Genomic DNA, 26,749 nt, shown 5'->3' on the forward strand with positions numbered 1-26,749 from the left:
TGTACCTAATAACCTTGATCTTATTCACATTTACTCTTAACTTTCTTCTTCCACACACTTTACCAAACTCAGTCACCAGCTTCTGCAGTTTCTCACATGAATCAGCCACCAGCGCTGTATCATCAGCGAACAACAACTGACTCACTTCCCAAGCTCTCTCATCCCCAACAGACTTCATACTTGCCCCTCTTTCCAAAACTCTTGCATTTACCTCCCTAACAACCCCATCCATAAACCAATTAAACAACCATGGAGACATCACACACCCCTGCCGCAAACCTACATTCACTGAGAACCAATCACTTTCCTCTCTTCCTACACGTACACATGCCTTACATCCTCGATAAAAACTTTTCACTGCTTCTAACAACTTTCCTCCCACACCATATATTCTTAATACCTTCCACAGAGCATCTCTATCAACTCTATCATATGCCTTCTCCAGATCCATAAATGCTACATACAAATCCATTTGCTTTTCTAAGTATTTCTCACATACATTCTTCAAAGCAAACACCTGATCCACACATCCTCTACCACTTCTGAAACCACACTGCTCTTCCCCAATCTGATGCTCTGTACATGCCTTCACCCTCTCAATCAATACCCTCCCATATAATTTACCAGGAATACTCAACAAACTTATACCTCTGTAATTTGAGCACTCACTCTTATCCCCTTTGCCTTTGTACAATGGCACTATGCACGCATTCCGCCAATCCTCAGGCACCTCACCATGAGTCATACATACATTAAATAACCTTACCAACCAGTCAACAATACAGTCACCCCCTTTTTTAATAAATTCCACTGCAATACCATCCAAACCTGCTGCCTTGCCGGCTTTCATCTTCCGCAAAGCTTTCACTACCTCTTCTCTGTTTACCAAATCATTTTCCCTAACCCTCTCACTTTGCACACCACCTCGACCAAAACATCTTATATCTGCCACTCTATCATCAAACACATTCAACAAACCTTCAAAATACTCACTCCATCTCCTTCTCACATCACCACTACTTGTTATCACCTCCCCATTTGCGCCCTTCACTGAAGTTCCCATTTGCTCCCTTGTCTTACGCACTTTATTTACCTCCTTCCAGAACATCTTTTTATTCTCCCTAAAATTTAATGATACTCTCTCACCCCAACTCTCATTTGCCCTTTTTTTCACCTCTTGCACCTTTCTCTTGACCTCCTGTCTCTTTCTTTTATACATCTCCCACTCAATTGCATTTTTTCCCTGCAAAAATCGTCCAAATGCCTCTCTCTTCTCTTTCACTAATACTCTTACTTCTTCATCCCACCACTCACTACCCTTTCTAATCAACCCACCTCCCACTCTTCTCATGCCACAAGCATCTTTTGCGCAATCCATCACTGATTCCCTAAATACATCCCATTCCTCCCCCACTCCCCTTGCTTCCATTGTTCTCACCTTTTTCCATTCTGTACTCAGTCTCTCCTGGTACTTCCTCACACAGGTCTCCTTCTCAAGCTCCCTTACTCTCGCCACCCTCTTCACCCCAACATTCAATCCTCTTTTCTGAAAACCCAAACAAATCTTCACCTTAGCCTCCACAAGATAATGATCAGACATCCCTCCAGTTGCACCTCTCAGCACATTAACATATATATATATATATATATATATATATATATATATATATATATATATATATATATATATATATATATATGTATGTATATTTGTGTGTGTGTATGTTTTGAAGGCTTCCGTCACAGACAAAAGTCAACATCAAGGCTGGACCTTGATTGAAATATAGAGAGAATTGTGAAACAGAAAAAGAAAAGACAAGGGAAAGTATTTACGAATTTTGGAAGAAGTGAAAGACTGTCTTTAGAAATGTGCCAGGTCGTAGATATTGGGAAAGACATGAGAGAGTGGAGGGTTCCAAACTTTGGCATGTAGGGAAAGAAACAAGTAACAAAACGGTCCACCCTTGAGTTGCCAATGTCCACACAATGATCATGTGGCGCAGCAGCTTGAAGAGTATTGTGTGGCTTAGTTAATGGTTGGGGCAAACAAGAAGCTAGCTCTCAGGAGCAAAAATCAAAATGATACCTGTAGAAGAGGGAAAGTGAACCAATATTGCGGTGTAGGGCAAGGGGGTCAAGTTTGGAAGTTAGATGTGAGAGCAGGACTCCATACAAGGATGAATCAATCCCTTGTACATTTTCATTTATTTATTACACTTGATCATCATTTTCCAAGTTGAGCAAGGAAGTGCCAGGAAACAGTTGAAGAAAGACCCATCCACTCATCTACACACATATATACATACACAGACACACGTATGTATACATACATATATACATATGTATAAATATATAAATACGTACATATACACATACATGTACATATATAAACATGTACATATTCATACATGCTCGCTTTTATCCATTTCCAGCACCACCCTACCCCATAGGAAACAACACCACCCTCTGCATCAGTGAGCTAGCACCAGGAAACAGATGAAGAAAGGCCATATCTGCTCACACTCATTCTCTAGCTGTCATGTGCAGTGCACCCAAACCACAGCTCCCTATCCACATCCAGGCCCCACAGACCTTTCCATGGTTTACCTCAGATGTTTCAGTTGCCCTGCTTCAGTCCATTGGCAGCACATTGACCCCAGTATACCACATCGTTCCAATTCACTCTTTTGTGCACACTTTTCACCCTTCTGCATGTTCAGGCCCAGATCACTCAAAATCTTTTTCACTCCATCCTTCCACCTCCAATTTGGTCTCCCGCTTCTCCATGTTCCCTCCACCTCTTACACATATATCCTCTTTGTCAATCTTCTTCACTCATTCTCTCCATATGTCCAAACCATTTCAACACACCCTCTTCTGTCTCAACTACTCTTTTTATTACCACACTTCTCTCTAACCCTTTCATTACTTACTTTACTTGATCAAACCACCTCACACCACATATTGTCCTCAAACATTTCATTTCCAATACACCCACCCTCCTCCAGTCAACCATATCTATAGCCCAAGCCTTGCAACTATATAATATCATTGGAACTCGTATTCTTTCAAACATACTCATTATTGCTCTCTGAGATAACGTTTTCTCTTTCCATACATTCTTCTTTGCTCCCAAAACCTTCACCCCCTCCCCTCCCCTATGACTCACTTCCACTTCCATTGTTCTATTTGCTGCCAAGTCCACTCCCAGATATCTAAAACACTTCACTTCCTCCAATTTTTCTCTATTCAGACTTACATCCCAACTAATTTGTCCTTAAACCCTGGTGAACGTAATAACCTTGCTTTTATTCACATTTACTCGCACCTTTCTCCTTTCACACACTCATCCAAACTCGGTCACCAACTTCAGCAGTGTCTCATTCGAATCAGCTACCAGTGCTGTATCATCAGTAAACAACAACTGACTCACTTTCTAGGCCCTCTCATCCCCAACAGACTGCATACTTGCCCCTCTCTCCAAAACTCTTGCATTTATGCCCATCATCACCCCATCCATGAACAAATTAAACTGTCATGATAACATCACACACCCATGTTGCATACTGACCTTTACTGGTTGCCTTACACCCCTGATAAAATCTACTCACTGCTTCACATAGCTTATTTCCCACACCACATATTCATAAGACCTTTTGTAGAGCACTTCTATGAACCCCATTATGTGCTTTCTGCAGATCCATATATGCCACTTATAACTCCATCTGTTTTCTAAGTATTTCTCACACACATTCTTTAAAGCAAGCACTTGATCCACACATCCTTTACCACTTCTGAAACCACAGAGCTCTCCAATCTGATGCTCTGGACATGCCTTCACCCTCTCAGTCATTGCCTTCCCATATAATTTTCCAGGTATACTCAACAAACTTTAAACAATGGCATTATGCATGCATTCCTCCAATCTTCAGGTACACATCCATGATCCATACATACACTGAGTATCCATACCTACCAGTCAACAACAGTCACCCCCTTTTTTGATAAATTCAACTGCAATACCATTGCCGTCCAATCCCGCCACTTTGCTGGATTTCTTCTTCCACAAGGTTTTCACCATCTCTTTTCTTTTCACCAAACCACTCTTCCTAATCTCTCATTTCGCATACCACCCCAACCCAAACACCCTACATCTGCTGCTCTGTCATCAGACACATTTAACAATCATTCAGAATACTCGCTCCATCTCCACACTCCACCACTACCTGTTCTCACTTTCCCTTTTGCTTCACTGATGTCTCCATTTGTTCTCTTGTCTTTTGCACATTATCTACCTCTTTCCATAACACCTTTTTATATTCCCTATAGTTTAATGATACTCTCATTTGCCCTCTTTTTCAACCCCTGCACCTTCCTCTTGACTTCCTGCTGCTTTCTGTTATACCTCTCCCAGTCATTTCACTTTTTCCTTGTAAGTACCACCCAAACGCCACACTTTTCTCTTTCACTGGAAACTTTATTTCTTCATCCCACCCCTCACTACCCTTTTTCATCAGCCCACCTTCCACCTTTCATATGCCACATGTATCTATTGCATGTGACATCACTGCTTCCTTAAATACATCCCATTCCTTACCCTTTCACCTCACTTCATTTGCTCTCATGTTTTGCCATTCTACACTCAATCTCTCCAGTAATTTTTTCACACATCTCCTTTCCAAGCTCATTTGCTCTCACCACTCTCTTCTCCCTGACATTGTTTCCTCTTTTTTGAAAACCTCTACAGACCTTCACCTTCGACTCCACAAGATAAGTGTTCAGACATCCCACCAGCTGCCCCTTTCAGTACTGTTACATATAAAGTCTCTCATTTACATGCCTATCAACTAATACGTAATATAATAATGCCTGTTGACAATCTCTCCTACTCACATACGCATCCTTGTTTATTCCTCTCTTTGTAAACCAGGTATCCCCAGTCACAACTCCACATGCTCTTCACCATATCCATTCATAACACTGAATACTCCATGAACACCGATTAAACCCTGAACTGCCACGTTACTTATCTTCACATTTAAATCACCCATCACTGATATCCTGTCTCGTGCACCAAAACTACTGACACACTCACTCAACTGCTCCCAAAACACTTGCCTTTCATGATCTTTCTTCTCATGACCAAATGCAGAAGCACCAGTGATCACCCATCTCTTGCCATCCACTTTCAGTTTTACCCTCAACAATATAGAATTTACTTTCTTGTACTCTTATCACACACTCCCACAACTCCTGCTTCAGTAGTAGTGCTTCTCCTTCCTTAGCTCTTGTCCTCACACCACCCCTTGACTTTACTCCCAAGACATTTCCAAACCATTCTTCCCCTTTATTGTTGAGCTTCATTTCATTACTCCCAGAACATTTGCCCCCTCCCCCACTCACTTTCGCTTCCATGGTTCCGTTTGCTGCTAAGTCCACTCCCAGATATCTTAATCACTTCAGTTCCTCCAATTTTTCTCCTTTCAAACTTACATCCCTGTTAACTTGTTCCTCAACTCTCGCTCTTATTCACATTTACTCTCAACTTTCTCCTTTCACACACTCTTCCAATCTCAGTCACCAACTTCTGCAGTTTCTCACATGAATCAGCCACTAGAGCTGTATCAATGGCAAACAACAACTGACTTACTTCCTTGGCCCTCTCATCCCCACCAGACTGCATACTCGCCCCTCTCTCGAAAACTCTTGCATTTACCTCTCAAACCACCCCATCCATAAACAAATAAAACACCCATGGGGACACAACACACCCCTGCCACAAACCGACATTCACTAATAACCAATCACTCTCCTCTCTTCCTACTCGTACACATGCCGTGCATGTGTGGTGAAAATATTTCCTTGCTTCTAGCATTTTACCTCCCACACCATATACTCTTTAACCCTTCCACAAAGCATCTCTGTCTACCCTATCAGATACCTTTTCCAGATCCTTAAATGCTACATACAAATCTATCTGTTTTTCTAAGTATTTCTCACGTACATTCTTCCAATCAAACACCTGATCCATGCGTCCTTTACCACTTCTGAAACTACACTGCTCTTCCCCAATCTGATGCTTTGCACATGCCTTCACCCTCTCAGTCAATACCCTTCCATTTTATTTCCCAGAAATACTCAACAAACTTATGCCTCAGTAGTTTGAACACTCACCTTTATCTCCTTTGCCTTTGTACAATATCACTATACATGCATTCTGCTAATCCTCAGGCACTTCACCATGGTCCATACATACCTTGAATATCCTTATCAACCAATCATCAACACGGTCACCCCCTTTTTTAATGAATTCCACTGTAATACTGTTCAAACCAGCTGCCTTGCCAGACTTCATCTTCTGCAAAGCTTTCACTTTATATGTATGTAATATACCGATTCTCCTCGACGTATTATGGGGTTATGTTCCGATAAACCCTTCATTAGTTAAAAATGTCTTAAGTTGAAAATACATTCATTACTGTACATTTAACCTACCAAACATAATAGCTTAGCCTAGCCTTCCATAAATACTCTCAGAAGACTTACATCAGCCTATAGTTGGACAGAATCTTTTTACACAAAACTTATTTCATAAGAAAGTGTTTCTTTGTTGTGAACTTCCTTGGTGCATTTAGTATGACTTTATGTTGGGGAATTGTGTCCAATTTTATCCTGAGTATATGCCTTCCTCTTCTCACCAGAGGCAAGAGGCACAGATGGGCATTTTGTAAACATGATGGGATGCAAAAGCACAAAACACAAAATCAAAAAACACTGGCAACATAGTACACTGTAGAATAATGGTTATTTACACTTGTGATCACACGGCTGACTGGAAGCTGTAACTCGCTGCCACCGCACAGCGTCACGAGTGAGTTTCGTACTGCCTATTGCTAACTCGGGAAAAGATCAAAATTCAAAATTTGAGGTATGGTTTCTGTTGGATGTGTGTTGCTATTGCACCATCATAAAGTCGAAAAATTGTAAGTCGAACTATCATAAGATGGGAGCACTTGTATGTACAAGAAAGGTCACAGTGGTGCGTGTGATCTAGTATATGAATAAAACCCCAAGGAAAATGAAACATGATAAGTTCTCAAGTGCAGTTTCGTGTAATGATCACATTGTCAAGGGAGATACAAGAATGAGATAGAAGATATAGATCAGACTTGATATACAGGGAAGAGATGTAGCTAAGATGCCATTGGTAAACAAGTGTTACTGGATGGTGGCGTTCAAGTTAGTGGTATTCAGGTCTGGCATCATGCCTGTCGTAATATTCTTATTATGTGGACAGGAAAAGGAACTGGTTACAAATTTTGCCTTTGACAAAGCTGTCAAGTTTGTATAGACCTTCACTGATAGTAATGTTGCAATTTTTTGTGTATTCAACAATAGAAGATTCAGTGATATTTCTCATGGTAAGAATTACAGTTAATAGCTGAGTAACTGTTACTCCAGTCATTACAATGGTCATGATTTTTAACATGATTGAAAAAGCATTTGGTTCTTATCCTGTTCTTATACTATGTTTATATCGCTTAAGTCCAACATAAAGATCTTTTTCAGTCTGACCAACCTAAGAGTTCCCTTTCCTGTCCACATAATGAAAATTTTATGACAGGCATGATGCCAGACCCAACCTGAACACCATCCGGTGATGCTTGTTTACCAATGGCGTCTTAGCTATGTCTCTTCCTTGTATGTCAACTCGCTGTTCCGTGTCTTCTAACTCATTCTTGTATCTCCCCTGACGAAAGTGCACTTGGGAACTTTCATGTTTCATTTTCCTCATGATTCTATTCATATATATGTATGTCTGTATGTATACTGTATATATATAATATTCCCTGTCCCAGGAGTCCCTTCTGTCCTTATGAGGCTCCTGCAGAACTCAGAAAAGTGGCCTTTTCCATTGGCTGGGACCACAGGTCATAAAGTTTTGTGATGTGTGTTTATCTGTGTGCAGAGAGTGCAGGGCAACTGAGTGATTGGTGTCTTCTGTATGTAGTTGCATTATATTCATGATGGGTCTTAGGATATGTTGAAACTGTCCTTATGGTATTTTAGTGATGGGTGATGTCCAGAGCTTAAGCGAGAGGGTGTGACTTGTGTTTGTCCAGGGATTTTGGTTTCTTATTGGATTATGTCTGATGGGTTGGAATTTAAGTTTGGAGATCGATTGTTTGGTGCTTTGTCAGGATATTTCATTGTGTATATGCTCTGTCAGTTCTGTATTTGTTCAGTGAGAGTAGGTTATGAGAGTGTGAGACAGCTTTCCCCTACCTCACTTTAGTAACCTCTATTCATAGATATCCCCACCACCATATTATAACAATGACAAAACACATACAAACAGAAATTTGTCAACAAGCACATAATCAATAAATGATTACCCCAGACCAGTTTTTATGAAAGGGTTTTGATGTTTCCCAAGACCTTTTTCTAAGGCTTCTGTAGCCCATGGCTGCACTGTTTTCATTGGCAAGGAAAGTATACTCCTTTAGTGTTAGAAGTTCTTTGATGAGTCTGTACAGCCTCACCAAAATTGACTTTTCACTTGCGATGTAACTGGGAATCAGCTTTCAAGTATGATAGAATATATTATCCCTGGGGATAGAAGATAAAGAATACTTCCCACATAATATTGCTTGTTGTAGAAGGCGACTAAAATGGGTGGAAGGGAGGGCTGGAAATCCTCCCCTCCTGTTTTACTTTTCCAAAAGAAGAAACAGAGACACAGGCCAAATTGGGATTTTTTTCTCCTCTGAGGCTTGGTCATTTGTTCTTGATGCTACCTCACTAATATGGGAAATGGCAAATATATATGAAAAAGAAAATAAAAGATATATATATATATATATATATATATATATATATATATATATATATATATATATATATATATATATATATATATAATGACAGCTTTAGAGGTTTTTTCATGATTTTGTGGAATCAACATTTCACTGAGAGGTTTTCACACTTTTGTGATGAATAGTAGAAATTTTGTACTATACCTATGATATATATAGTATATATATATATATATATATATATATATATATATATATATATATATATATATATATATATATAGGATCACATATTTGTTCCTTCATACAATGAAACAGATGAAGGTATGAATAGGAAAGCATGTAAAACCATTTTTAGGACACTGAAAATCCTGCATGAAGATAGTCTTTGTTACACTGTGGTCGCAACTGGAAGATTAAATTGCACTATTTGGTGGTCCTGTTCTTAAGTTTTTAACATTACATTATCGATTAATAAATGTCAGTATATTAAATCTGTATAAGAGAGTGAGCTGTTGATGTGGTGTGATGTGGAATAATGTTTCTTTATTTTTATCACCTGTTGGGATTTTGTGTGTTCCTTATGATTAAGAACTATATTGATCTGTTTAAGTATTTATTTTTTCTATTTTCATCTGAAAGTTTCTCACTTCATATAATGCAACATTCTTGGATATAATGCTAATTACAGAAAGCAAGCATACCACAAATCAATATGCTTCCTTGACTCTTTTATTGAAATCTCCATCCAAATTTTTAATTTAAAAACTTTTAATGAATGAAACTTTTAGCCATCAGATAACTTTGTTACTGTAGAGCTCAATTCTTCAGTGATGAATGTTTTTTGTTGCCATACTTAGTAGAGGCATTTTTTTTTAGCTTAGAGTTCAAAATTCATGTACACATAGGAAATTATAATTGATTAATTATAAGGCTATAATAATACTTAATTACTGTCTTAATCTTTAAGCTTAATCAGCATCGAGTTACATTTATGTGGCCAGGGCTACATGTTAATTCAAGCGGTAATTTATGTTTAGTTGATTCATTGTATTATTTAAAATAGATGTAACATTTTAAAGTGACCCATGGTAGTACAGTATTTCAAAGAAAAATGGGAGTAGTGGTGTCCAGTTAGATGAAATTGTTTGAGGCTTTGATGTATTGTTAGCTATGAAGAATTTAGTGGTTGAGGGTAGAGTAGTGCTGGTGCAGTAGTGATGGTGATGTAGAGATAGCATGTATCTGTCTGTATCCGTGTGTGTTTGTGTGTGTGTATGTGTGTGTGTATGTGTGCGTGTGTGTGTGTGGCTGACAGTGTCCACCCCGCCCTCTTGCAGCCGTGTATCCTGCACCCGTGTACGGCCAGTACGCCCAGGCGCCCTCGCCCCAGCTGGCACCCATGCCCCACAACAAGGTTGAAGGTAAGCCAACCCCATGTCCAGCCACCCAGGTCCACGCCCTTATCTCATTCTTATCTTGTACAATTCTGGTTAAAGGAATATATTGCGTAACACATACATTGACTAACTAAATGGTGGACTAAAGATTTGCAATCACTCACAATAACCTTATGAATTGGTCCTGGAGGGAATTGGGTGAAGGTTGTGGAATGGGAAGATGGTAATTATATACTATTCAAATGGTGCCTCTTCCTGCCCATTGAGTGAGCCAGTGCATGATATATCTGCCTATGTATCTGCCCACCCGCATGACCCATGCATGTTGGAGACGCTGTGTGTGCCTTGTCCCATGTTCATGTGTGTAGATTTGTTTTTGCTGTTTATTCATTTATTTTTAGTCCAAAACATAAGGCAGTCTGAATGGTAAGGTTGATGTTAGATGAGGTAGCCACACCAAGACACTTGAGATTAGGTTTAGTTCTATGCACATTGACCCAGTTTTGCCTTCAAGTAAGGCAGAATAGGTTTTTTAATTATGCAACTAGGAATAGCATTAAATGCCTCTCTAATACATAAATAATAAAAGTAATAGATTTTTAATATATTTGTTAATGATAGATAGTTTCTCTTGAATGTAATGGAACATGTACCATGTTTCTGCTTGTTTGTTTCTTTGAAGCATGATCCTGCATGTTTGGAAGGTAGAAACACAGTCATTTATCTCTGTAAAGACTCTTGGTGTATTTCTATGCTCAATTTTAGGCACTGATTGATTAATTAGGTTTTTTTTTATATTTTTTGTTTCGAAAAGTCTTCTTTTATTGTGTGTATGTGTGTGTATGAGTGTGTGTGTGTATGTGTGTGTGTGTGTGTTTCTTTAGTTCCCACTTTCCATATTATTCTTGTATATATTAATGATTTCTCATGTGGCATAGAAAGCCGTATGATTGTCAGCAAAAATAAGATATTCTATCAACATAAGTGAAACTTTTCTTTGTATTTACATCAATGCTAGGTTTATGTATGATACTCTGTTCTTTGTATTTCCATCAATGCCAAGTTTATGTTTGATACTATGAGTTTTATGTATATAATTTAGAATTTTTCTTTATACAGTACCTTACAAACTGTTTGTAGGAGTCCCATAAAAAATCCCTTTCTTCATCTTTGCTCTTTGCTATATGTGAACTAATGTATTTCATCAGCGTTATGAATTTCTCATTATTATGAGAATACATATGTGCTGTAACAAAAGATCTGTAAAACTCAGAAGAAAAATCAAAATAAAAAATCATTTTTGTCTGATTGACATTCTGCACAATTGGTGTTCATCATTCCAGGATGGTTATGTGTTTACAAAAACATTTCTCTGTCGGTATGTGGTTTCAGAAAATAATAGTAAGATTTTTAACCCACAAGTTTGTCAAAATTTGATGACCAGTTGGTGTGAGAGAATATAAGAGAAAATTATAAAACATCATGACTGTCAAAAAAAAATGATAACAATGAAATTGATATGTTTTGTTCTCCCAGTCATATGGACACTTAGGTTGTACAAGTCATGCTGTATCAGTATGACACTTTCACTGTAATTTAAAGCAATGTAGTGTGAAAGATTTTGACAGCGAACAGTGAGTAATTAAAATGGGAATACAGTATCTTAGAAACTCATTAGGTTTCGTCAGTGAATATAACCTTGATAATGAAAAACAGGAGTACTAGTACTAGGAAAGGAGACAACCAACCACTAAGATTAGAAGAAGAATGAAGTAAAAACAAAGCACTGCAAAAAAGTTGGAGATTCAAATCAGTTTAATGAAGTAAGACAACTGATGTAGAACAGGAGCAGTAATATGATTCAGTGCAATGAATAGTTAGAAGCAGTTAGAAACCAGTTTGCTCTCTTTTATAGTGAAAACCGGTAGTCTTGGATATAAAAACTGAGGGAAAATCTGTCATAGTGCTATACAAAAGATATGATGGAAATGACTTTGAAAGTTGTAATTGATATCAAAAAGATCAGTGGGAATAACATTTCACATTGCCAGCATTCAGATTTGTGAGTGATTTGCAGCTTAAAAAGCATTTCATGAAATTAGCTTTGCCAAAAACAAAATGTCCCTACATTCTCTTTTGGAAGGTAAACTGAGAAAGTACCATCAACCAGACTTAGGAGCTTTGTTGAAGAAGTAACTGAATATGTCATTCACCTTCCATGTCAGGATTGCTTGTGTCATTCCAATGAAGCCACCAGGCCTACCTTTCCATATCTGTACATGCACCATATACTTATTCTCTTCATTTTTGCTTTCTATGACCATCATTCTTGTTATTAACCAGTGTTTTCCTAACAATGATGTCTTACCTTTTTTTTTAAAAGTAGATTCTCCAACTTTACCTTTTTGTTTAAAGAAGATTTTCCAACTTTTCTAAACTTCTAAATCATTCTTATCTTTTTGCTCTTAAAGCCTGGCCTTGTTAAGAACTTCTGCCTGTGAGTGGGGCTTTTTAACTTAAAGAAGAAAATTTGTCTCTAGTGAATCATACCTCTAATTATGTGGCCTCTGTGATCACTATCATGAATTAAAGCCTTTGATAATCATACAAAACAGATCTTTATTGTAATCTAAAGTTAAAGAAAATATTAGTAAAATGAAGTGCTGACATAAAAGGTTTATTTATGTGTAATGTATAAAACTTGCAAAAATTCCTTCAGTATGGACACCATTACAGCCATTTGGATAATCCAATGAATGTACAGTATTTACAGAGGAATAGATGGGACAATGTAATTGAATGCCATGTTATGAAAATATTGTTTATATTTGGTAACCATTATGCAACATTCATAATGAAAGATAGAATTTTATCAGATGTAAGAACTCACTACATGTTGTCATCTATTGAGAACCTTTGTGATATAGATAGGTATCTAATTATTATTTATGTTTATCGTTCCTCACACATTGTACAGGAGGAAGTTTTACTGGAATTTGCTTGTCATATTCTGAAGTGATGAGATCACATAAACAATTAAGTGATGAATCCTCCTCATGTGATGATTTTTAAAAAGAACAGTGAATTAGCATTTTATCTTGCCACAAAAGAGATGTCAGAGTTTAGATTTTTGCTGCTCTTGAAATCAAGAATAACATAAAAGAATACTATGAAATTGAAAACTGAACAAATATATAGTTAATTCATTGGAGGTTCATGTTAAAAGAGAGAAGTGTTTTTGATGAATGCAGAATAATTTAAGAAAAAACAATCTTCCTTTACTGAATTAGAAAATAAATGACAAAAAAACTTGGCAGCATTTTGATATTCCAATTGGCCTTACTTTCAGATGACAAAGAAATATCAGAAAGGAGTGCATAGTATGTCTTAACCATAAGCCCTTAGATTTGCTGGTTGGCATGTTTTGATATTGAGAAGGTAATCTCTTTTGTTAATGATTACATCATACTTGCTACTAAGCTTGTGATTATGCAAGTTTTTCTCTTGCTTAACATAGAGTCTAGTGAGAAAATAATGATAATATATAGCAAGAGGCACAAGTACAGTACTATTAGTCAATAGAAACCTGAAGAAAGAAAGAAGTCCCACCACCACAATCAAGATTTTCAGATATTTGCTATGATTTATACAAAATGATTACTAAGCAGTGAACAGTCTTTGCAGACATTTTTAGAAACATAATCTGCCTAGTGACATCTTTTAATTCCACTGAGTTATTAGTGACATTACACACAAGTATTTCTGCCATGTGGTGTCAGCCTTTTACATAGGAGATACAATTAGTCTTGCTCACACAGCCACACTGCATTTTTCGAAAACAAGCCTCTTGGAGATTATAGATATGATAGCATAAATGCAAATTATTGGAATTCTTTTGAACAATAATTTATCACTGCAAAAGTGTGAGTTTCTAAACTGAAATGAAGAAATTTATGAAGAAATTTGAGCTTCACCCCATATTTACCTCATTCAGATGACTGCTATTAGCATAAGTGTCATGAAGACTGGTACAGGATAACCTCAAGAAGTAACTCTATCAGGGTACTGGGCTGGATAACTCTCCCACTCAGGGTACAAGGTGTTGTTCAGATTCATGAGCCAGCTTCAGACATGCTTACAATTACAGATGGTTTTAGGCCTTTCGCACCTGCTCCTAGGTCAGTCATAGCTGGTCTTACATCAGTTACAGATGGTGTCATTTACCTAAAAGCCCAGCTGTCATTGACATAAGACTAGCTTTGGTTGACTACAGACAGGCATGGTTGAAATAAGACCAACTTTGATTGACTAAGAATCAGCTCTGATTGACATAAGAACATCTATCATTAATGTCAAATCAGCTGTCATTGTACCAAAACGAGTTTGCATTGACCTAAGACCAGACATAGGTCGTGCTATGATTGACCCTTGCGAGGTGAATGACTTGTATGAAAATCACATGTATGCAGGAAAGCCATTATCAAAATTACATGCATTACTTCCTACACAAGAAGCATATGAAAACAAAATTTGATCATAGCAAAGTGCATATGAAAAACCTGAGAGAGTTGATTTGTCTACATTTTATCATAGCTCTACCAGCATTTCTTTCATTTTTTGTTATTAACCATTTTGTGTGTCCCATATGAAAAACTATAATTTTCATTAAGATGTATCTTTCTGTGTTCAGTGTATCATATCCTGCTGCACAAGAGGATAGCCCATACCAAAACTTTATCAAATGCCTGTCATGGTACATCTCCCATTCTTCCATATATGTGTATTTTTCTCAAAGAGTATATCTGCTCTCGTTCCTCCATATATTTTCCTACCTATTTTCCCCTTGTACTTCCAGTTTCAGTATATCAGCTGCATTTTATTTGTTTATTGTTTGCTCATGTGGAAAAGTGAGTGACACATTTTTTTTTCTATAGAAATTTCACAGATGTGTAAGAGTTAGAAAGCTTACAGAATGTATGCTGCAAAGGAATTTTGAGACAGTTACTTCTGTCATTAGAAGACTAACATAGTGATAAATAAGCATTTATATGGATGACAAGAAAATTAAATAGATGTAGCATGAGACCAGTTGAAGTAGGAGTGTGTGCCTGTTCAATAGCTGTTTGTATATATGTAGGTAAATTTGTTTACAGACTTATGAACATAAGTTCTCATTTGGGGAGCAGTGTTGATAATTGTCATATACTATATTGTATCATAATTACCTAATTCCTTTGAATATATAAGGATGAATTCCAGACTCTGATAGATATATTTACATATGTGAGGGAAGAAAATGATTGAAAGTATTGTTACTGTAGAAAGGAATTGATTATGCTTTAGTAGAAATTTTCTGTGCATGAAGTAAGACTTAAAGAGCAGAGGATGACAAAGGTTAGATGTTTCAGAAATCTTTATTATAGTCAATGCATTAATTAAGGACAAAGACTGTTAAGCATTGACAGCTGTCAGGTTATTGAAAGAAAAAACTTATAGTTGTAGATGAATGATACGGTTTCAGTGCAGGAAGTTGATAACAGGAATAGATGATAACACAAGAACCATGAGAAGGATCAATTAGAAACATGATAAAAGTCTTTGAGCATGTAAAGAAAAGATCTTTATCCAGGCTTAGATTCAAAAATACTTGCTTTTGATAACTAGTTACAGATGGATAACAGTAAACATCAAAAAATTATTAAAACCTCGATACATGATTTCCAGTAAGTAAAAAGATCTGTTTATCCAAACCCGGAATCAGATTAGAAAAATTTCTGCTTGGTTGAAATGAGTTCTTGATATGTATGGTGTTTGTAATATTGAATGGATAACAAGCACTTAATCCTGTGCTGAGTATTTCATATCAGAATTTTTAAAGATCATACAGAACCACATGGAATAACCTAAGGATTTTGAAATTACTAATTACTTCAGTATTATGGGTAATATATGAACAGGGCTCAATCATTAAGGTATTAAGCACATTAATTTCATCTTTTTTATGAAGAATCAAGTAAAGCAGATTCATTCTTCATTGTGCCAAGAGAACATATACATACGTAATACAGTTAAAGGTTAAAAGACTAGACACGTTAGGACCAAGCAGTGTGCTTATTCCTGAAATTATTTCAAATTATTTTCTTTTGAGTGGTGATAATATCTGGGCTTTGCAAGCAAGAGGAAGCCAGAAATGGACACCTCTTCACTTCTGTGTTGCTTGAAACACTCTTATACCACTTCAAGTTCTGGTAACCTTGCTTTGTGCAGTGATATATGCTTGACCTTGCCCTTGTTTATTTTACTGTCAGTACAGAATTTCAAGTTCTTTTCAGGTTTCCTCATGATATAATATAGTCATGTTTTCAACACCATGCTGTTCAGCAAGTTTGTGTGCTGAAACATCCTTGTTTAGTTTATGTAATATTGCAGCTTTTCTGTTGGTATTAGAGTAATATGCTGTGGATCTGATATTGTAGGGAATCTTGAGCCATATGAACTTCTGAAATTTTGATTTTTGGGTTTAGAGTGTACTGGAAAGGGATGATTTAGATAGAGAAATGAAATTAGTGCCACAATTGTTTTATGTTTTTATATCTGTCATTGGATAGTTGTTCTTTCTTTCTCTCTCTGTACTTTATGAGAAATTGAGCCATTGCATTACTGAAGATCTTGTCTTCAGTTCCATTAAGATTTATATGGTATTCTGTCTCTTCCCTTTTTTTCTAGACCACAAGGAGGCAAGACAATATCGTTTTTGTTTTTCACATAGTCTGTAATTGTCTATATGTTATACTACAGCACAGAAGGCATTTACATGATTATAATGATCAGTTTTGCATCTTTCATTTTACAACCATCACATTGCTACCTAGCTATAGATCTCCTTGGTGTAGCACTTAGCATTGCTGACTATGATGCATCCAAGCACCACCTGAAGTCAAGCATATAGGTTCAAATCCTGGGGTGCAACACTTGCTTCTCAGTTAATCCAGCTGTCCAACATCCCTAAGGGGTTGGTTGACAAATTGGATACCTGGCTTAGGCTAGAGTATACATTTTTTTATTGTTATTATTGTTATCAATATTTCATACTTGATCGCTGTTTCCCTCATTAGTGAGGTAGCGCTAGGAACAGAAGAAGAAAGGCCACTTCCCCTCACTTCCATGATCTAGCTGTCCACAACTAGGCCCTACAGATCTTTCCATGCTGTACCCTGGATGCTTCACATGCTTTGGATAGTCTGTTGGCAGCAAGTTGACCCCTGTATACCACATTTTTCCAATTCATGCTTCTCAAGTCCCTACAAATTCTGGCCCTAATCACTCAAAATCATTTTCACACCATCTTTCCATCTCCAGTTTGGTCTCTCCATTCTTCCTGATCCCTCCACTTCTGACAATTTTATCCTTTTCGTTAATCTTTCCTCACTTATTCTCTCCATTACGTCCAAAGCATTCAGCACACCCCCTTCAGCTCTCTCACCTATATCGACCATATTCTTTTTATTACCACACCTTTCTTGCCCTTTCATTACTTACTTGATTAAACTACCTCACACCACGTATTTTCCTCAGACATTTCATTTCCAACACATTACATCATCTCAGCACAGCCTTATCTATATGACCTTGCCTTGCATCCATATGATATTGTTAGGACAACTATACCTTCAAACATACCCATTTTTGCCCTTCCAAATAACGCTCTATCATTCCACACATACTTCATTATTCCAAAATCCTTTACCCCATCTGCTTCCATGGTTCCATTCACTGCCATGTCCACTCCCAGTTATCTAAAGAATTACACTTCTTCAATTTTTCTCCATTCAAATTCACACCCCAACGAACCTGTTCCTCAACCCAATCAAACCTAATAACGTTAATTCTATTCACATTAACTCTCAACTTCCTCCTGTCACACTCTTTCAAACTCACTCACCAACTTAAGCAATTTTTGACTGTAATTTGCCAGTGCTTTATCATTAACAGAACAACTGACTCACTACAGCATTAATGAGATGGCCTTGATTGGGATATTCTGTTGTATCCTGCCCCAAATCCCTTTTGTACAGCAGTAGTAAATGCTCTTCCCAGAAAACTTCATCCTTCAGAAGCATCTCAGCCAGCATGATTGTACTTTCTTTTTCTGAACTTCACATCTAATTACTGAACTATTTTGTAAAGGAACATATCCTCCTTCTCATTCTCAGTTGGCTTTCTTTTTATCCTTTTACTAAGAACAGTTAATTTCCATGTATGTTTTATCATGACATCTCTGCACTTTCCTTTCATTTGATCTGCACACAGTAACCAGTGAGGGCTTTTCAGATGAGATTTTTTTTGTTCAAGTGCTGAGGATACAAAGAATGCAGCTATCAAGTGATTCCATGTGGTCTGCAATGAAAGACAGTACTGGGAGTCCCCAACTTACAAATGGGTTATGTTCCTGACTCTGTTCATAAGTTGAATTGTTTGTGAGTCAAAAAACATAAAGAAATGCATAAGCTTAGAGTAAATACCTATACCTGCAAGTGATATTGTAGTCTGAAGTATAATCAACAAAATATCATATGAAGCAATATTTAATGAAAAAGATTCACATTGAAAAAGATTCACATTGAATACTTAAACAGTTCATGAGTAATTGATTGTATGTTGGATAAGGAATTAGAAATCGTTTTTAGAACTCTTTCATAAGTGCAGGTGTTTGTAAGTTGGACGTTCGTAAGTTGAAGACCTTTTGTATTCTCAGAATATTAAGACATGAAACCTAAAACATATATCTTGGCACCTTAAAATATTCTTTGAATGTAAAGAAAGGAAATTGCGAATGCTTTTTATAAAGTGCAACCAGACTCCACAAGAAATGGCTCTTCACATAAGTGGTTTCTCATTGATTGTTAGGTCTTTGACAGCGTCTGTAATCCACTTTTATGGAAAGAAATAGGCTCCAATTCATCTAATTATAATATTCATTTTGAAGGGATGTATTAACCCTTTTGCAGCTTATATCCTGTGTGTGGGTTAGTCTGAAACATTCTTGAAAAATATCTCTGTAGGTTTACATTGACGCTTAACCCAAAAACAGTTTTCTGAAAAAAAATGTTAGGAGGAGGGGGTGCTTGAGAGATGACTCAGAAAACAGTTTTCTTTAAAAGACTTTGGGAGGAGGGGGTGCCTGAGAGATGAGTCAGTTATTGTTTGCTGGTGACGTGGTAGAATTTGGTGTCTGAGTGTAGGAAAGTGTTTGATAGGAGAAAGTTAAGAGTAAATGTGAATAAAAGCAAGATTATTAGGTTTAGCATTGCAATTAAACTGATTTGTTAGGGTGTTAGTTTGAATGGAGAAAACTTGGAGAAAGTGAAGTGATTCAGATACATAGGAGTGGAGAAGACAGCAAATGGAACTGTGGAAGCTGAAGTAAGTCAAAGAGTGGGTAAGGGGTCAGAGGTTCTGGAGTATTGAGAAATGTGTGGAAAGAGTAGTCATAATCTGGAAGAAGGAATATGGGTGTGTTTTATGGGATATATATGAGAATATATGGAAGTATATCCCAGGGGATAGCGGAGAAAGAGTGCTTCCCACATATTCCCTGTGTGTCGTAGAAGACGACTAAAAGGGAAGGGAGTGGGAGGCTGGAAATCCTCCCCTCTCATTTTTTTTTTTTTTTTAATTTTTCAAAAGAAGGAACAGAGAAGGGGGCCAGGTGAGGATATTCCCTCAAAGGCCCAGTCCTCTGTTCTTAATGCTACCTCGCTAATGCGGGAAATGGCGAATAGTATGAAAGAAAAAGATGGAAGTAGGTGATTTTGTTGGAAATTAGATATTTGAAACTTTGTGGTGTGAGGAGGATTGATCAAGAAAGAATTGATGGGGTGAGAGAGAGGTGTGGTAATCTGAAGTGTATGCTCAAGAGAACTGAAGAGGGTGTGCTGAACTGGTCTGGACATATGAAATTAATGTGCAATGAGAGGTTGACAAAGAGGATATATGTGTTAGAAATGGCTGGAACAAAGGAGAAAGGAGAGACTGAATTGGAGATGGAAGGATAGAGTATATAAGATTGTGAGTTTTTAGGGCCTGAACATGTGGGAGGGTGAAAGGTATGCATGAGATAGTTAGTTTAAGCGACGTAGTATGCAGAAGGAGATGTGCTGTAAATGGACTGAAGCAAGGCATATGTAGTGGCTTAGGGAATCCATGGAAGGGTCATTGGGGTCTTTTGTGGATAAGAGGCAATGGTTCTGGTGTATTACACATGTCAGCTAGAGAATTGATGTAAGCAAATGAGGCCTTTCCTTTTTCTGTTCCTGATGCTACTTCACTGATGCAGAAATATACAAACATGTGTGAAAGAAAGAAAGAACACCTTGATTACATGTGATGTGAACCCTGTAATTTATGGTGCTCTTCTGCCAGATATATGAGGTACTTGAGTATTTTCCGACACTCATAGTGAGATGTGTGATAATTTTGGAAGGTTTTTGTCACAAGCAAATATCTTCAACAAGTATTTCCATCATTGAAATAAATGATTTTGTACGAGTGGCATAGCTTCAGAAATTGATACATAATACAAGGATGCAACTCTCATATAGGCTTCTTTGACATCTCGACATATAATAACAAGTGAATGAAAAAAAATTTAGGCTGTTTGGAACCAATGAATGAGATGGCACTACAAGCATTATTATAATTATTTTTATTTTCTTCTTTCATTTTGGTTGACTGTTTCTTGTTTTAGCAAGATAGTGCCAGAAACTAACAAAGAAAAGGCCATGTTTTCTCACACCCATTCTCTGGCTGTCATGTGTAATGAAATGGAATCAGGCCCCACAGACCTTTCTGTGGTGGTGATGGTGCCCCCTCCAGCTCCTCATATGTATTGGTTCAGACCATTGACAACATGTTGCTCCCTGTATACCAAAGTCCTCCAATTTACTTTATCTCATGCATACTTTTATCCCATGCATACCTTTCATCCTTCTGCATGTTCAGGCCCCAAGCACTCAAAATACTTTTATTTGGTCCATCCATCTTGTATTCAGTCTCCCCCTTCTCCTCCACATCTCTCTACTTCTAACACATACCTTCTTTGTCATCCTCTTCACTCTTTCTCACTATATGTTTGAACCATTTCAGCACACCCACTTTAACGCTCCTAACTATACTCATCTTATTGCCACACTTCTCTCTTACCTGATCATTTCTTATTTGATCATCCTTCCTTTGACTACATATTACCCTCATATATTTGATTTCCAATATATTCACCCTTTTCCATACATTCTCATCTATAGCCCATCAGGCACATTGGGACAATAGAGATTCTTCTTGTTATTGTTATATTATTATTATTATTATTATTATTATTATTATTATTATTATTATCATTATTATTATTATTATAATAAAACCCCTTCTCCAGGGGTTCCTACAGCTTTAGGGCTGTTCTGGACAGTAGTGCTATGCTAAAGGTGGATTTTCACCTATGGAGTAACCTCAAGCAGGTGGAGTCTAGTAACATACTGTTATTATTATTATTATTATTTTTTTTTTTTTTTTTTTTTTTTTTTTTTTTTTCTCCAAAAGAAGGAACAGAGAAGGGGCCAGGTGAGGATATTCCCTTAAAGGCCCAGTCCTCTGTTCTTAACGCTACCTCGCTATCGCGGGAAATGGCAAATAGTGTGAAAGAAAGATTATTATTATTTATTTTTTTATTATTATTATACTTTGTCGCTGTCTCCCGCGTTTGCGAGGTAGCGCAAGGAAACAGACGAAAGAAATGGCCCAACCCCGCCCCCCCCATACACATGTATATACATACGTCCACACACGCAAATATACATACCTACACAGCTTTCCATGGTTTACCCCAGATGCTTCACATGCCCTGCTTCAATCCACTGACAGCACGTCAACCCCGGTATACCACATCGCTCCAATTCACTCTATTCCTTGCCCTCCTTTCACCCTCCTGCATGTTCAGGCCCCGATCACACAAAATCTTTTTCACTCCATCTTTCCACCTCCAATTTGGTCTCCCTCTTCTCCTTGTTCCCTCCACCTCCGACACATATATCCTCTTGGTCAATCTTTCCTCACTCATCCTCTCCATGTGCCCAAACCACTTCAAAACACCCTCTTCTGCTCTCTCAACCACGCTCTTTTTATTTCCACACATCTCTCTTACCCTTACGTTACTCACTCGATCAAACCACCTCACACCACACATTGTCCTCAAACATCTCATTTCCAGCACATCCATCCTCCTGCGCACAACTCTATCCATAGCCCACGCCTCGCAACCATACAACATTATTGGAACCACCATTCCTTCAAACATACCCATTTTTGCTTTCCGAGATAATGTTCTCGACTTCCACACATTCTTCAAGGCCCCCAGGATTTTCGCCCCCTCCCCCACCCTATGATCCACCTCCGCTTCCATGGTTCCATCCGCTGCCAGATCCACTCCCAGATATCTAAAACACTTCACTTCCTCCAGTTTTTCTCCATTCAAACTCACCTCCCAATTGACTTGACCCTCAACCCTACTGTACCTAATAACCTTGCTCTTATTCACATTTACTCTTAACTTTCTTCTTCCACACACTTTTCCAAACTCAGTCACCAGCTTCTGCAGTTTCTCACATGAATCAGCCACCAGCGCTGTATCATCAGCGAACAACAACTGACTCACTTCCCAAGCTCTCTCATCCCCAACAGACTTCATACTTGCCCCTCTTTCCAAAACTCTTGCATTTACCTCCCTAACAACCCCATCCATAAACAAATTAAACAACCATGGAGACATCACACACCCCTGCCGCAAACCTACATTCACTGAGAACCAATCACTTTCCTCTCTTCCTACACGTACACATGCCTTACATCCTCGATAAAAACTTTTCACTGCTTCTAACAACTTTCCTCCCACACCATATATTCTTAATACCTTCCACAGAGCATCTCTATCAACTCTATCATATGCCTTCTCCAGATCCATAAATGCTACATACAAATCCATTTGCTTTTCTAAGTATTTCTCACATACATTCTTCAAAGCAAACACCTGATCCACACATCCTCTACCACTTCTGAAACCACACTGCTCTTCCCCAATCTGATGCTCTGTACATGCCTTCACCCTCTCAATCAGTACCCTCCCATATAATTTACCAGGAATACTCAACAAACTTATACCTCTGTAATTTGAGCACTCACTCTTATCCCCTTTGCCTTTGTACAATGGCACTATGCACGCATTCCGCCAATCCTCAGGCACCTCACCATGAGTCATACATACATTGAATAACCTTACCAACCAGTCAACAATACAGTCACCCCCTTTTTTAATAAATTCCACTGCAATACCATCCAAACCCGCTGCCTTGCCGGCTTTCATCTTCCGCAAAGCTTTCACTACCTCTTCTCTGTTTACCAAATCATTTTCCCTAACCCTCTCACTTTGCACACCACCTCGACCAAAACACCCTATATCTGCCACTCTATCATCAAACACATTCAACAAACCTTCAAAATACTCACTCCATCTCCTTCTCACATCACCACTACTTGTTATCACCTCCCCACTTGTGCCCTTCACCGAAGTTCCCATTTGCTCCCTTGTCTTACGCACTTTATTTACCTCCTTCCAGAACATCTTTTTATTCTCCCTAAAATTTAATGATACTCTCTCACCCCAACTCTCATTTGCCCTTTATTATTATTATATTATCATCATCATTATTATTATTATTATTATTATTATTATTATTATTATTATTATTATCATTATCATTATTATCATTATCATCATTATTATTTGTTTATACTTGATCGCCATTTCTGCATTAGCAATCTTTCGCCAGGAACCCACAAAGAAAGGCTTCATCTGCATACATCCATTCTCTAGCTGTCATGTGGAATGCACTGAAACCATAGCTCCCTATCCACAGTAAGGCCCCACAGACCTTTCCATGGTTTACTTCAGTTGCTTCACATACCCTGGTTCAGTCCACTGACAGCACATAGATCCTTGTATATCACATAATTCCTGTTTACTTTCTCCCATGTATGCTCTTCACCCTTCTGCATATTCAGGCCCTGATCACTCAAAATTTTTTTCACTTCATTCTTTCATCTCCATCTTGGTCACCCCATTCTCCTTGTTTCTTTCGCTTCTGACACATATATCATCTTTGTCAACCTTTTTTTCACTTATTCTCTCCACATAATCCAAACCATTTCAGCACACCCTCTCCTGCTCTCTCAACCACACTCTTTTTTATTGTAACACTTCTGTTTTACCCTTTCATTACTTAAACAGACCACCCCACATTACATATTGTCCTCAAACATTTCGTTTTCAACCAGTCTCCAGCTTCTACAGTTTCTCACTTGAATATGCATACATTTCTGTATTATTAGCAAATAACTGACTCACTTCACAGGCTATTTCATCCTTCACAGACTGGATACTTACTTGCCCTAATCTCCAAAATTTTTGCATTTACCTCTTCACCACCCCATTCATAAACAAACTGAACACCCATAGTGACATCACACACCCCTGCCTCAGACTAGGCTTAACTTGGAACCATTTAGTTTCCTATGTTCCTACTTGTACATGAGCCTTACACCCTTGATAAAAACTTCCCATTGCTTGTAGCAACTTTCCAACCACATCTCCCTTGCTTGTAGCAGCTTTCCTAACACACCGTATATTCTTAAGACTTTCCACAAAGCATCTGTCAGTGAGACCCTATCATGTGCTTTATCCTCATCCAAAAATGCCACATACAAATCCATCTGTTTCTCTAGGTATTTCCCACACTCATTCTATAAAGCAAATACCTGATCCATATATCCTCTCCTACTTTTGAAACCATGCTGATCCTCCCCAGGCTGATGCTCTGTACATGCCTTCTCCTTCTCTGTCAGTACCCTTCCATACAACTTACCAGGTATACTCAACAAACTTATGCCTTTGTAGCCACCTCAGCATTAACCATACATATGTTGGAAATTCTTACCAACCAATCAACTGCACAGTTACCCTCTTTTTTAATAGGTTCAACAGCAATACCATCCCTTCCACTGCCTTGTCACATCTCATCTTACAGAAGGGTTTTACCACCTTTTTTCTCTTCACCAAACCACCCTTCCTGACTCTCTCCCTTCATATACCAACCAAATCCAAACACCTTACATCTGTCACTCTATCATGAAACATTTAACAGTCCTTCAAAACACTCCCTCCATCACTGTTTATCATTTCCCCTTTTGCACCCTTCACTAATGCCCCCGTTTCTTCCCTTGTCTCTTTCACATCATTTACCTCTTTCCAAAACATCTTATTCTCCCTAAAGTTTACTGATACTCACTCATTCCAGTTCTTGTCCTCTTTTTCAACTGCTGCACCTTTCTCTTGACCTGCATAAGATTGGGAAGAACCATCATGGTTTCAGAAGTGGTAAAGGATGTGTAGATCAGATGTTTGCTTTAAAGAATGTGTGTGAGGAAATACAGAAACAAGGATTTGTATGCGGCACTTTTGGATGTGAAAAAGCATATGCTCGAATTGATAGAGATTCTTTGTGGAAGAAGTTAAGAATCTTTGGTGTGGGAGGAAAACTGCTAGCGGCAGTGAAAGGCTTATATCAGGGGTGTAAGGCATTTGTATGAATATGAAGAAAGGAGAGTGAGTGGTTCTAAGTGAAGTTTGGTATGCAACATGGTTGTGTTTTGTCACCATGGCTGTTTCATTTGTTTATGAATGGGATGGTGAGAACGGTAAATACAAGAGTCTTGGAGAAAGTGGCAAGTATGCAGTCTGTATGGGATGAGGGGGCTGGGAAGTGAGTCAGTTGTTTTTGCCAATGACACAGCACCAGTGACAGATTCAAGTGAGAAATTGCAGAAGTTGGTGAATGACTTTTGTGAGTGTGTGAAAGGAAAAAGTTGAGAATAGATGTGAATCAAAGTAAGGTTATTACGTTTAGTGAGGTAGAGGGACAGGTCAGTTGGGGTGTGAGTTTGAATGAAGAAAAATTAGAGGCAGGGAAGCGTTACCTGGAAGCGGACATGGCTGCAAATAAAACCATGGAAACAGAAGTGAGTCTTGGGTGAGTGAGGAGGTGAAGGTTCCGGTAGCATTGTGGAGTGTGTGGAAAGAGAAGTCATTATCTGAGAGGGCAAAAATGGGCATGTTTCAAGGTATGGTAATCCCAACAATGTTATAAGGATGTGCAGCATGGATGAGGATGTGCAAGGGAGGGTGAAAGCATTGGAAATTAAATGTTTGAGAACAATATGTGATATTAGGCTGGTTGATCAAGAGAGGTAAGGTGATAAAAAGTGTGGTTGAGAAAGCTGAAGAAGGCCTGCTGAAATGGTTTGGACATGTGGAGAGAATGAGTGAGGAGAGGTTGATAAAGAGGATATATGTGTCAGAAGTGGAGGGAACAAGGAGTAAGGAGAGACATATTGTAGATGGAAGGTTGGAATGAAAAAGATTCTGAGTGA

The 26,749-nt window shown here is 38.0% G+C and overlaps 1 protein-coding gene across 18 annotated transcripts in view; it reads left to right on the forward strand.

Moving 5' to 3' along the window:
• Window positions 1–26,749, forward strand: part of LOC139749872 (CUGBP Elav-like family member 4) — a 1,199,110-nt gene that overhangs the window by 1,158,546 nt on the left and 13,815 nt on the right. For 16 of the 18 annotated variants that reach the window (XM_071664229.1, XM_071664228.1, XM_071664238.1 and 13 more), the window contains one exon: window positions 10,157–10,240. The exons of the other annotated variants lie outside the window; for them this stretch is intronic. In XM_071664229.1, the coding sequence (XP_071520330.1) occupies window positions 10,157–10,240 (84 nt within the window). The remainder of the gene's footprint in view (window positions 1–10,156; window positions 10,241–26,749) is intronic. 18 annotated transcript variants of the gene reach the window in all.

Source organism: Panulirus ornatus, chromosome 8 (genome assembly GCF_036320965.1).
Source record: "Panulirus ornatus isolate Po-2019 chromosome 8, ASM3632096v1, whole genome shotgun sequence".
NCBI classification, from domain to species: Eukaryota; Metazoa; Arthropoda; class Malacostraca; order Decapoda; family Palinuridae; genus Panulirus; species Panulirus ornatus.